At 40.9% G+C, this 11,502-nt stretch overlaps 1 protein-coding gene across 2 annotated transcripts; it reads right to left on the reverse strand.

Moving 5' to 3' along the window:
• Positions 1-2,877: 2,877 nt before the first annotated feature.
• On the reverse strand, positions 2,878-10,880 carry LOC138584585 (glucocorticoid modulatory element-binding protein 1-like). Of its 2 annotated transcripts, XM_069656856.1 has the most exons (10): positions 10,839-10,880; positions 9,484-9,625; positions 9,113-9,171; positions 8,682-8,803; positions 8,469-8,572; positions 7,743-7,927; positions 7,309-7,458; positions 5,251-5,388; positions 4,443-4,559; positions 2,878-4,357 (listed from the first exon to the last, which is right to left on the reverse strand). In XM_069656856.1, exons 2-10 carry the CDS (start codon positions 9,606-9,608, stop codon positions 3,843-3,845), a joined length of 1,515 nt encoding a protein of 504 aa, XP_069512957.1. In that variant the 5' UTR covers positions 9,609-9,625; positions 10,839-10,880; the 3' UTR covers positions 2,878-3,842. The 2 variants fall into 2 exon arrangements, with proteins under 2 accessions (XP_069512957.1, XP_069512958.1); XM_069656857.1 differs by lacking the exon at positions 5,251-5,388.
• Positions 10,881-11,502: the final 622 nt, after the last annotated feature.

Consider the following 11,502-nt stretch of genomic DNA (forward strand, 5'->3'; position numbering starts at 1 on the left):
ACTGGGGTATTCAAGCGTCGACCAAGCAAAACCAGACTGTGTGTGTATGTGTATGTGTGCTCCCGTACTTGTATCCATGTGGGGACTATGGGGCGTTTCAGACGTTGAGAGGACCGTCATTTTTACCTGTCCTTTCTTCTTCAAATGTTTGTTTGAGGTCAAAACTGTACTTGAAAACAGAATTAGGTTTAACTTATAGAGTAGCCTTAGGGTTTTGGGGTTAGGGTTGGTAGATGATGTATGTGTGTGTGTGTGTGTGTGTGTGTGTGTGTGTGTGTGTGTGTGTGTGTGTGTGAGTGTGTGTGAGTGTGTGTACTTCACATAGAGACAAGAAAAACAGTTCAAACAGTCCCAATATAGGAACTTATCCCCACAAAAAAAATTGTATTACAACTTGGTTTTGTTAAAGGTACAATTTGGGTAAGGCTTGGTTATATATGTCGGGGTTATGGTTATGCACTGGGGCAAATCCAGGGAATTAATGTAAGTAAATGCAATGTCCCTCTAAATGATGAAAAACCAGTATCTTTATGTTTGGCTTGATTTGAAAGAGAAGTTACCTTATCTTCTACATGCTCTTGCACTTCTTGAGTTTTGAAAGTTTACCTGTCTACAACTTCTCACTTTTTGATATAGATAATTTCATTTTTAAAAAGTCTTTCTAACCCAGCTGTACATAACCTTTAGGCGGTACGTTCTGGGGGACGTTGACTTGAGCATCAAACATTTTGAATGTTTCCCCCAATGTAATGGAAAATATAAACTTACTGCTGGATTGACAACTTCACAGCTAACCTCTCCCTTTGCTCCACCGCTCTCTCTCTCTCTCACTCAACCAGTACACACTGCGCACTGCCCAACACAAAGAACAGCAGGTTAAGGGGAGAGATGTCAGAGCCTCCAGATGCACTCAATCTATTACAGTTGTTCCAAAAAGAATTCAGCCTCTGTACTAAGTTAGCAATACTTGTTGATTTATGATATGCTTTACAGCAGGCTATACTCGGGGTCATTCAGCCGAGGGAACCAAAAGGGCTAGAGCCGGCTCTGCTGACGGTAGTCATTCATTCACTCAGCACAGAGCGGTCAGCATGCTTTTACAGTTGCTCATGACAGGTGCAAAGCATATATCTCCATAAATTATGTTGTGTGCATTGAATTTGCATTTGACGAGCTTACATTTTCTTCTCTACCCACAGCTGGCCGTGTTTGTAGGGGGATACCTGACGGAAATCACTGTTGGATTTTAATTAAAGTGAAAGTAAAAGTAAACATCTCCATGTAGAAAGGCTCAAGAAGATACTGACATTTTGACACTTAAAACTACTTGACAGGTTCTCTGGCATTATTACGTTTTAAGCGATAGTTTAATATTTGATTATGAGTTGTTTGACTCTAGTCACATGCTGCAAGGTGTCCTCTGGTACATTATCACAACATTTCATAGGCGCCGCAACTTCACCTTTAAACTAAACATCTTGCACAAGTGCTGATGCTGCATGATCTCAGCTGGTGTTAAAACATGGTTTGGCTGGCACATTAAGCGGCGGCTCCAGGATTCTCAATTGGATCAAGATGCCATTATGCAGGCTATTCATCACTCAGTTGGTTGTCGTGTGTGAACATTAAAGTGGTGTATTAAATTAAAGGGGGCAAACAGAGGCATCTGATGCTTCCAACATGAGCGCACATCTCAGTCCCTAATGTTGTTAGCCCTGAATGACAGATGAACGATGGATTGCGCAGCAAATTACTTAATTTAACTAAAGGAGCTCAGCGTATGTCAAGCTAACACCTGTAATTACACCTGCTAGATTCATGCCAGACATTTTGCACCTTGGTATTCAAGGCACAGAGCAGCAATTTATTTAAAGTAGGGAGTATTTTGGCCTGAATCTGTTCAACTGCATGATAGTTTAATTTGTAGGAACAGGATGTTGCAAAACCCTGTTTGAATCCAACAACAGGACAGGCGTCAGCAGGGATGCTGACAGCTGCACTATGATGAAAGTCATTTTTATCAAGCTTTTTCTCTGCTGCCACTCACGACCCCCTCACAAACAAGTACATCTGCACAGGCCGTGTTGTGCATTCATTTATAATAACATATCATTATGTACTGAGGGGAGTTAGCTATCAAACTATAACTGTCTATCACACAGCCTCGGCATGCAGCCTGGTGCTTCTAAAGTAAAAGGAACTGAAAATCGCAGGATGGAAAAGTGCTGCTACATCTGTGAGGGGAAATTTTGAAACATGGTGCACTGCTGGCCAAACACCAAACACTGATATCTGTCCAATAAAAAAATATTGGATGTCATCAGGCTGTGGCTCAGTGGTAAAGACTGTCATCTTTCAATCCGAAGGTCAGAGGTTCGATCCCCAGCTCCCTCAGGCTACCTTGGGCTAGACACTGAACCCCAAATTGCTCCCGGTGGCATAGCCAACGAATGGGTGAACATGTAGTGTAAAGCAGCTTTGAGTGGTCGCAAAGACTAGAAAAGCGCTATATAAGTACAGTCCATTTACCGTGTGTGATCACAAGTATGGAACGCTTGTGAAGCGAGCTAGAAGAGCAGCATGTGTGTTTGATTATCTGCTAACTTCTGTTTTTATGTGTGAACCAAAGCAACAGGTTTTCACATTAGGAGTTAACCTGTAATCAAGATAGATTAACATGAATAAGTTAAATTTATGTCTGATATATTGACTCCATTCAGCAAGCAACCTTCAATCTGTACCAATTTGTACTGTCACAAACTTATTTAACTACTTGAATTTTACAGACCTAATCATCATTGAAATATCTCTAAAGCTAAAACACTTCTTTTGTTTGAATATTAAACTTCATGTTTATTATTTCAAATGTGTCCATTATGTTACAAGGTCATCTTGTGTGCTTTTCATCATACCCTCATGTGCATACCTTTAATTCCACTTTCTATTTTCTCCATAATAAAGAGAAGAGTAAAAGGAAATGAACAAGATTATGTATTTGCAGCACATTAGTAAACAGCACCCTGTTTAAAGTAACAGCACATCAACAGTCACAGTACTTACTATTGTTTTCAATAAAGAATAGTCTACTCTTCAGACCGTGATAGTCTCGTGCATAGATCTTAGGCAGGTGTTAGGCATTATAACACAAGCCTAAATACAAGCCTGAGTGAGATATCTTCCACAAAATCTAAATAATGTATAATTCACCCCACAAGTGTATTTCGCTTAATGTGTGTTTTCAGTTACAAATAGTATTGGAAATTAATTATAAAAGATTGAGGAAAGATTTGTCACAAATTCTGAAAAAGTTGCCAACCACCTTAAACAAGGGAAAATACTATCACAAAAGGTCATAAATAGAACCATGTATGATATTTACACTCTTCTGAAGGCGTGCGAAAAATGAAATTTAGAAAGACTTACACAGAGTAAAGTCACATATACCTGGTTTGTAATAGTGTTTTAGGGCTACCATACAATTATTTTCAATTTAACTGCCTTATCACTTCAGGTCTATAAAATATTAGAAAATAGTAACAATAAAAAAAATGCCCATTATATTTTCCCGGAGTCTTTCTACTGCAAAACATGCTAAATTTGTAACTTTGTTAACTTAGCTAACAGACAACAGATAAATGTTCACATTGAAAAGCTGGAGCCAGTTATTTTTTTTAGCTTAAAAAAATGACTGAAACAATTAATCCATTATAAAATTTGCTGAATATACAACAGAGTACAACAATGTAATGTTGTTTTTTTAATCTCTTCCCCTTTTAGTCTCCAGGTCTCAGGCACATTCCCTCCCTTTGTCAGCATCCCTCTGAGGTCATGATCTCTCATCCTTACTTACTTTTATGTTTCTTTGATACTTTTCCTCCGATAACCACCTTTTCAATGTCATGCAACTCCTCTGCCTCCTCTTTTTCCTCTCTATTAAGGTGAGGACCTTTTTGAAACTTAATAGTCCTCTGTCCCGGCTCTTTATGGATCCCTGAGGACTCCTCTTGTCCCTGTCTGTGACACTTCTGCTGGTTTTCCATGTCACTGATCTCCTGTTCCCGCTTCATCCCGGCACTTTGGCCGTCCCTGTCCGTCCTGCCAGCTCCGGCACGGTATCCCCGGCCGGTAGAGGCAAATGAATGGGTGAAGACCTGAGGGTTGATGGCGAGCTGAGCGTAAGATCCAGCAGATAAACCAGTAACAGATAGAGGCTGGATCCCCGGGCTTGTTTTGACGGGAGACAGCAAGTTTAACTGGTTGTGACGTTGCTGTCGAAGGTGTTTCAAGGAGTGGATTTTGTAGGAGGGGCATTTATCGTAACCCTGCTTCCTCTGGTCCTCCAAAATATCATCCAACACTAAGACAAAAAAGAATACAAATGAATACAATTCTTTATGCTATGACTTTATGTATGTGTATGTCGCTTTCATCAAACTTCTCACCATATACATTGTGATGTATTTTATTCTCCTCATCCTTGCTGCGCTTCAGGTTCAGAGCTTGCTTCACTGAGTCTAAAAGTCCAAACATCTTACACAGGGAATTTAGCATAGCGGCATCTGATAAAACAAAAATCTTAAGTCAGCCAAATCACTTATAAAAACAATATGATTTCCTTCTCACACCACACTTTCATTTCTTAAAATAATTTAATGGCAGTGGTAACCAAATATTTGATAACTTAGTAGCTACCGATAGACAATAGCTAATGTTAGCTTTCAACAACTTCTTAGCTAGCACTACTTTTGAACAGTGAAATGAGTCAATTCTGCTCTATGATAGCTAGCTAAGGTTAAAGTTAGCTAAGAATTGGTTGAATGCTAATGTTAGATGAGTTTACAAGCACGGTTTTTGATGACTCATTGGCTACCGACAGATCTTAAGTCACAACACCTAATGCTAGCATTCAACAAATTCCTAGCTAACATTACTGTTAGCTGGGAAGTTTGATAGTGAATTGTTTCACACTATCAAACGTTAATGTTAGCCAGGAAGTTGTTAAATGTTTGATGCAGTAAATGGGATAAATTTGTTGTTTTAACTTGATGATGATGATTTTCACAATCTATTGTCTTTTCAGTTTCTGATTAATGTGAACAATTCTGTGATTCCCCGAACACAGCAGTACAACATTAAGCATTTTAGCTTTGTTACTCCAATAATAAGGTCAAAGGAAAATGGCCGCCATGTAAATATGGTGAATTCTTTTCACAGTACGTTGAGTAGCATAGTCCCACTGTGGAAGCTCACCTGTCTCCTGCAGGTTGGCCTTCTCACTGCGAGCCTCCACTCCTTTAAGAGTGGCTAATAATTCAGTCTGGAGGCTGGACAGGACCTCCCCCATCAGTCCAGAGTCTGCCACACCCTGCCACAAGCTCAGTACTCCATCTAGACAAGGTCAATAAGGTTGGGACATTATTATGATATGTGGGGAACTTTGTGTATGAGTGTGTGTTTGTTTGTCTTTTCATTTAAAAATGATAAAGTGCCACAGATAAATAAGAGATTATAGAGGCGACAGTATGTGCTGCTGTGGATGCCAATGTGAGCTGTTGAGGGAGAGATTGGACTGAATGGGAAAGAAAGGCAGAGAAAAATAAATAAGAAATGTTGGATAAATGAGATGGAGTATGGGTGCAGGGAAATGTCTGGAAGTGAGGTTGGAGGAGAGTTAAAGGCTTGAAAGAGAGTAATAAATCGTGGAGGGAAACGGAAAGAAGCGGCAGGGGTTAGAGAAACAATGAAAAAGATATAACAAGATAGAGGAAATGGTAGAGAAGGAGCACTGGGACAGAGGATGTTAAATGGGTGATAGAGGTAGAGAGGAACGAGCAGTAAGTTGGGTAAGAAAAGAGGACGGGGAAGATTGAAGCGAGGCTGAAAAATGACTGAGCAACACTGAGCAAAATAGAGGGTATTTTAGAGTGATGAAATGTCAGAGGTGCTTGATATCTTATCTTGCAAGAAATGCGTCCACTTTTGCGTTTGCTTAAATGTCTGTCAAGATAAAAGCAATACGTCCTTGGAAAATATTCTAAATCACATTTAAAGCTATCTGAAGCTTAATTCATCGATTTCGCAATGTCAGGTATGCACGCTAATGGAACGAAGTACATTTCCTGAAATAGAGGAGCATGGTTATAGGCGAGAGTACTTTTACTGAGATTTGTCAATTTGTTTTAAGCCCTGTGACAAGCAATACCGCTTGTGCAGTCAGGCACCGCGATTTGCCATTCACACAAAAGAGCACCTGAGGCTATGTTGCCGACTCCAGCTGGAACAATTCCTAATCAGGTCACCTTTACAAGCCCTTAAATCAAAGCTTAGGTTTCTGCAAGATAAAGCCACACTTAGAAATGTCAGATGCAGTCGATGGTAATATAAAGGGAAGTGACTCTCTGCCTCTCTGTGGTCAGCAACTTTTTAAGGCCAGTCTGTAAGAATGGCAGAAAATCCCGGAACTGCAGATTTAAAGGTTTATTGGCTCAATGTATCAGGTGTCAGGGCAGCAGTGGCTGATGACCTGGAGGTACACTCATGTTCATTTTCAGTTTTATTGTTTTTTTCCCCCCATCTATTATTCATGCAATGTTAAAGTTTAGGCCTAAATGTTACATGTCGTGTCCTCATCAGTTAACAGGGCCGCCTCCCTCTAAAGGACATGACTTGTGTCCTTGTGTGACACCTGCAGGACTGGAGGTCAGAGGGATAAACCTGTGCCTTTTTTCATAATAGCAAGATACCTCGTAAACTTTTACAATTTACCTCCGGGACATTGCCCTTTATCAGCTGACTAAGTGGGTCATACTAGAAGTAAATGCTACTTCGGGGCTAATCTCTTCATCTCTCCAATTTGCAGAAATCTTTGCTGTCATACTTCTTCTTCAACCTTGCATGATCCTGTATGTGTCGCTCTTCCGGTTCACACCAGTTGCATGATATAGATCTCACCACCCCGCCCACTAGATTGCGGTTAGTGTTCCTGTGTAATACCTTCTGCGTATATCCCAACTTCTTGCGGACACATTACTATAAGGCTGGCAGTAAAAGGCTGCTTAAAGTCAGGGTGAAAAATTCAGCCGTTTGCGTTGAAACATGCAGCCCACCCGGACAATGTCGGGAATTTTTCAGGAGTGCAGTGCATGTGCTACTCATGTAGCGTCTCCTATAAAAGAAGCCTTTCTTAGGCCTTTATAGTCGATATATTTTCCCTGCTGCCACCCATTTCTGAACCTGTTTGCTTCACCATCTTCTACTGTGCAGTCTATTTAACAAGCAGCCATATATCCTTTCCTACTGTACATTTACCAGGTGTGTCAGCCCTCTTTCTCTTTGCGGCATGCCCATTGGCTGTTGTGGGATTTACAGGCCGGGCTCCACTGGGACTCCACTCTGCTGTTGCGCTGAACTTCTCCTCCAAAGGATCGTCTATCTCTGCTGCATCATGAACAACCTCACCTGAAATGACAACAGAGTGCATAAAGATCTCACATTACTCCTGAATGTGAGTAGCCAGAGGAAAGAGACTTCACAAAACCCATTATAAAATTATCTGCTATCAATTGTTATAATAAGTTATTTCGTAATGAATTGTCTTCAGAAATAAATGTTCTTGTTTTCTTGTTGCAGATAAATTTCACCCAGGTGGCGTCTAAAGTTTTTGCCTGCGTCATGCAAAACAGCAGCCCGAGCATATGCAGGAAGTAAAAAAAACTAAACTGTGAATGCCAGCTGCAATCTACCTGTCAGGGGAGGCACCTGTCCTCCAAGAGGGTTGAGAGGCAGACACGACGGGCTCGGCTGCACCGAGGTCCCAGGAGGAAGCCGCGTACTGTTGATCAGCACATCGAATTTCGTGCTGCGGCAGGTGTTGCTGCATACGGTGTCGTGCTGGTAGAAATCTATCTGGCCGGAGTCCATCATTTTCCTGCGAGGGAAGAAGCAGGTCAAAAGAACACTACAAGAAAATATTTTGTTTCACAGCTGCTGAGAGGTGTTAAAGTGTGAATTGATTAAGTTGAACATTCCCAAAAGCTTTCCAGAGGTTTGTTTAACAGCGAGCCCATTGAGGTGAACCCTAGAGAAATAAAGATATCATTGACTTGGTACAGTATATTGACTCACAGTAACACCATGAACAAGTGCAAACACGATAAATCCAGTGAGAAGTTTCACTCAGCAGCGTGCTTGCGTGTTATTTGATCCTGCTATCATGATATTGCCGCTTACCCACTGACTCTGGAATGTACTGGCAAAGCCCGGCGCAGGCAGACGCGACGCAAGTGCAAATTATAGGAATGATCGTTGACTGAGGTGTTTAAAGTCAGACATTTTAACATGAGTAATGTGAGTAACTCCCTTAAAGGTCACTCAAATTAACAGTTAGAATGCAAGTGTCTCCCAAGCAGCTATGACAAAAAGTCCAGACAGACAAATAGTGTATTTTTATTTAAATGTCATAAGTCTACCTGAGCATTACTCCTCCCAGTCTGATGGCCCTTTTCCAGTCCTTCAGAGTGGCTTTCCCCGCCAGGTGTACAAACTGCTTTGGACTGATGAGCTGGTCATTGAACTGTCAGATAAGAAGAAAACAACGTATGCTTAAATATGAAAGCAACAATAAAAGGTGGATAGATGAACGACACAGCGACAAAATGTGTTCAACCAAATCATCCTCTTACTTTGACACATCTCACGTTGATTCCTGGGCACACAAACTTCTTAAACAGTAGGACGGCTCTGCTGTCTCCACAGGTGATGGGGTATCCATACTCAATCTCCTCTCCTTCTGCTTTACTGTCTTCTACAGATTAGAAACCCAAACAGCAACATGTGTCATAAGTGCATAAATCAAAGTACAATTAAGTGTAATGTATTCACACAAGAACTCCTTCCTGGGTGCTAAAGAATGTAGGAATCATGTAACAACAAAGTCCCCCATCGTACCTCAGCAGGTTTATCAATATTCTTCAATAATTCATATTTGTTAAACAGTGCGGCTCTTAGTACACTGTGAGAGAGTGCCCATAATACATTCACTGTACTAAATAAGCTATTGATTTTATATGCCTTTGTTAGTGACTAGTTTAATGGCAGCAGTGTGTCAACATACCGTGATGTGTCTCTATGGCCAAGACTGTAGTGCCTGTGTCAGCAATGTCATCGTTTACCCTGCAGAGGGCGACAGAGGGTCACATATAACACAACAGTCATTTCATGCCAGCTGAGAGTTGACAAGCTCTGAATTAAACAGCCAAATATGTAAATAACTACAGAATGTTGGAAATGTTACTATCTTACATATCATACTGTTGTATTCTTTGTCTTGAAACTGCATTAAAAAGCATTAATGTAGAACTATGTCATAAGATGTTCTTAATATGAGCTATAAGCATGGAAAAAACAGATTATCTGACTACATTGTTGTGTCAGACAGCCTATGCATGGCATCTGCTGGGCCTATAATGATATCAAAAATGTTACCCATGCAGGATGGGCTGCAGGTGCAGGATGACTTGAGTCTTATGGTTGCTGCCACTGGCCTCCCCTTCCTCTTCCTTCAGCATCATGAGATCCCCTGAAGACACAGTGACCTCAGCACCCGCCATCACCCCTCCCCACCGAGCTGCACGCACAGAGAGCCGGGCACGCATGTTAACATCCAGATCACACACACGCATGCAGGGATGCAATTTAATGCATACACAAGTCCATGAAAGCCTCCCCCAACAGTGTTTTCTGCCATGCTGTCATAGAAATGAATCCATACAGAGCTTAAAATGACATAATCCTCATATGGGTTTACTTCCTATATTGCTATTAAGAATGTGCATGAATATCCTGCAGGAGATAATTAGGCGAAGGTAACAGTTATAACTAAATGCCTGTGTAATAAAGCCTGCAAGGTAGAAATACTGGAGAAATATAATAGCAACTGTGGATTTAACCAGAGAAATGTTATGCCTATTCATAAAGAAACTCTCAAATCAAATCATATCAGTACTTTGTTGTGCAACCTTTTTGCATTTAGGCCTTTTTTTGTGAAAACAATAAAAAAGCCTACCTGATGAATAAATATAACTAGCAGAGGTGTTGTTACCAAGTCGTTAAGCAAAACATTAAACTCCAATTGATAACACTGTCTATAGACTGTTTGTGTCTGATGTCATTTCATGTCTATCCCATACAGTTTTTGAAAAGGTTACAGTTAAATTATGAGTTAAAAGGTTGTTACATGTCCTTAATACACACGATGTATACATACAGGCCTACAGCATATAAATACATTTAAGATGGGTCAAATGTGAACAGACTATTATCTTGGGTCACGTGGAAATTGGACAAATAATAATGGAAATTCCCTGCTCGGTTAACAGGCACTGAGAAATTATTCAAAACTAAAACTACATTATTTCAAGTATGATTCTGTCAATATTGTTCTGTCGCATTTGACACACAAGGCGAGAATATCAACAGAACACGTAGAAATGGAGGACAAATGATTAAGAAACTGTGTGACTATTATTCCACGGAAGAGAAACAAAACAGGCAACATTGTCATGCGATAAGGCGAAGGATACAATTAACTGTTCGTTATATTCTACACTATATCAAGTAGCCCTTGTTGGATCAACAACTCCTACACGGACAGTTGCGTGCCTTCCTCACCCTCCTTCACCCACTCAAACTGACGTCTGTTGGTGCGGCGGCACGCACACCCCAGCCAACAACGGTGCGACGGCGCGCGCTCCTGTTCAACAGACGGTGCACTAAAAATACCGGGTTGACACTAAAACTACAAAACACACTTTAAAGAGTATTGTCGCAGTTTTACCTACCGTTTTAGAGCAGGGGATAATTCATCCTCCTCTTGTCGGAGAGGCTGAAGAGCATGCGCTGTGCTGCTTCGTTACACTTCCTGCAGTGAAGGCAGCATTTGCCTGAGAAGCATCTGTCTCGCTGTCACGAGAAGCGGTTAGTTCGCACGCGATGTGTAAATCGGTCAAACTGCTCTTATGTGCGAGCGCACGGCTTGGTTTGAGCACCTCTGAGCCATAGCACTGCATAGACTGAAAGATTTCAAGCTTTAGAAACCTATTTCCTTCTCAAAAGAAGTCGGCAAATGTGTGTTTTTTTTAATCAAATGTCCCTTCGTGCCGGATTAAAGACTCTGCAACACTGCATTGTGTAAGTTGGCACTTGTGTGGGCTAATGTTGGTTTGTCATGAAATAAAGTGTGCTGAGCAGTCGTGTGCAGTGTTTTTGTTGTTGCCTGCATTTGTCCAGAAGGTGGCAGGGTTTGCACTTAATTTGAGTAAAGGTAGGTCGATGATTCTTGCATACTAAATATTGTAAAATCTGTGGTCTTAACCATATTTACTTTTTAATCCTTACTTTCATTTGAACTATTAGGATAGTCTCTTTAGAACAACATACACTGTATGAACCAGGTTCAGTGTTGGCTTGTCAGAGAACATGAGTAAATCATTAGTACAACCGCCA

Source organism: Semicossyphus pulcher, unplaced genomic scaffold, assembly GCF_022749685.1.
Source record: "Semicossyphus pulcher isolate SPU_LCO1_2020_fin unplaced genomic scaffold, fSemPul1.0.p SCAF_9, whole genome shotgun sequence".
NCBI lineage: Eukaryota > Metazoa > Chordata > Actinopteri > Labriformes > Labridae > Semicossyphus > Semicossyphus pulcher.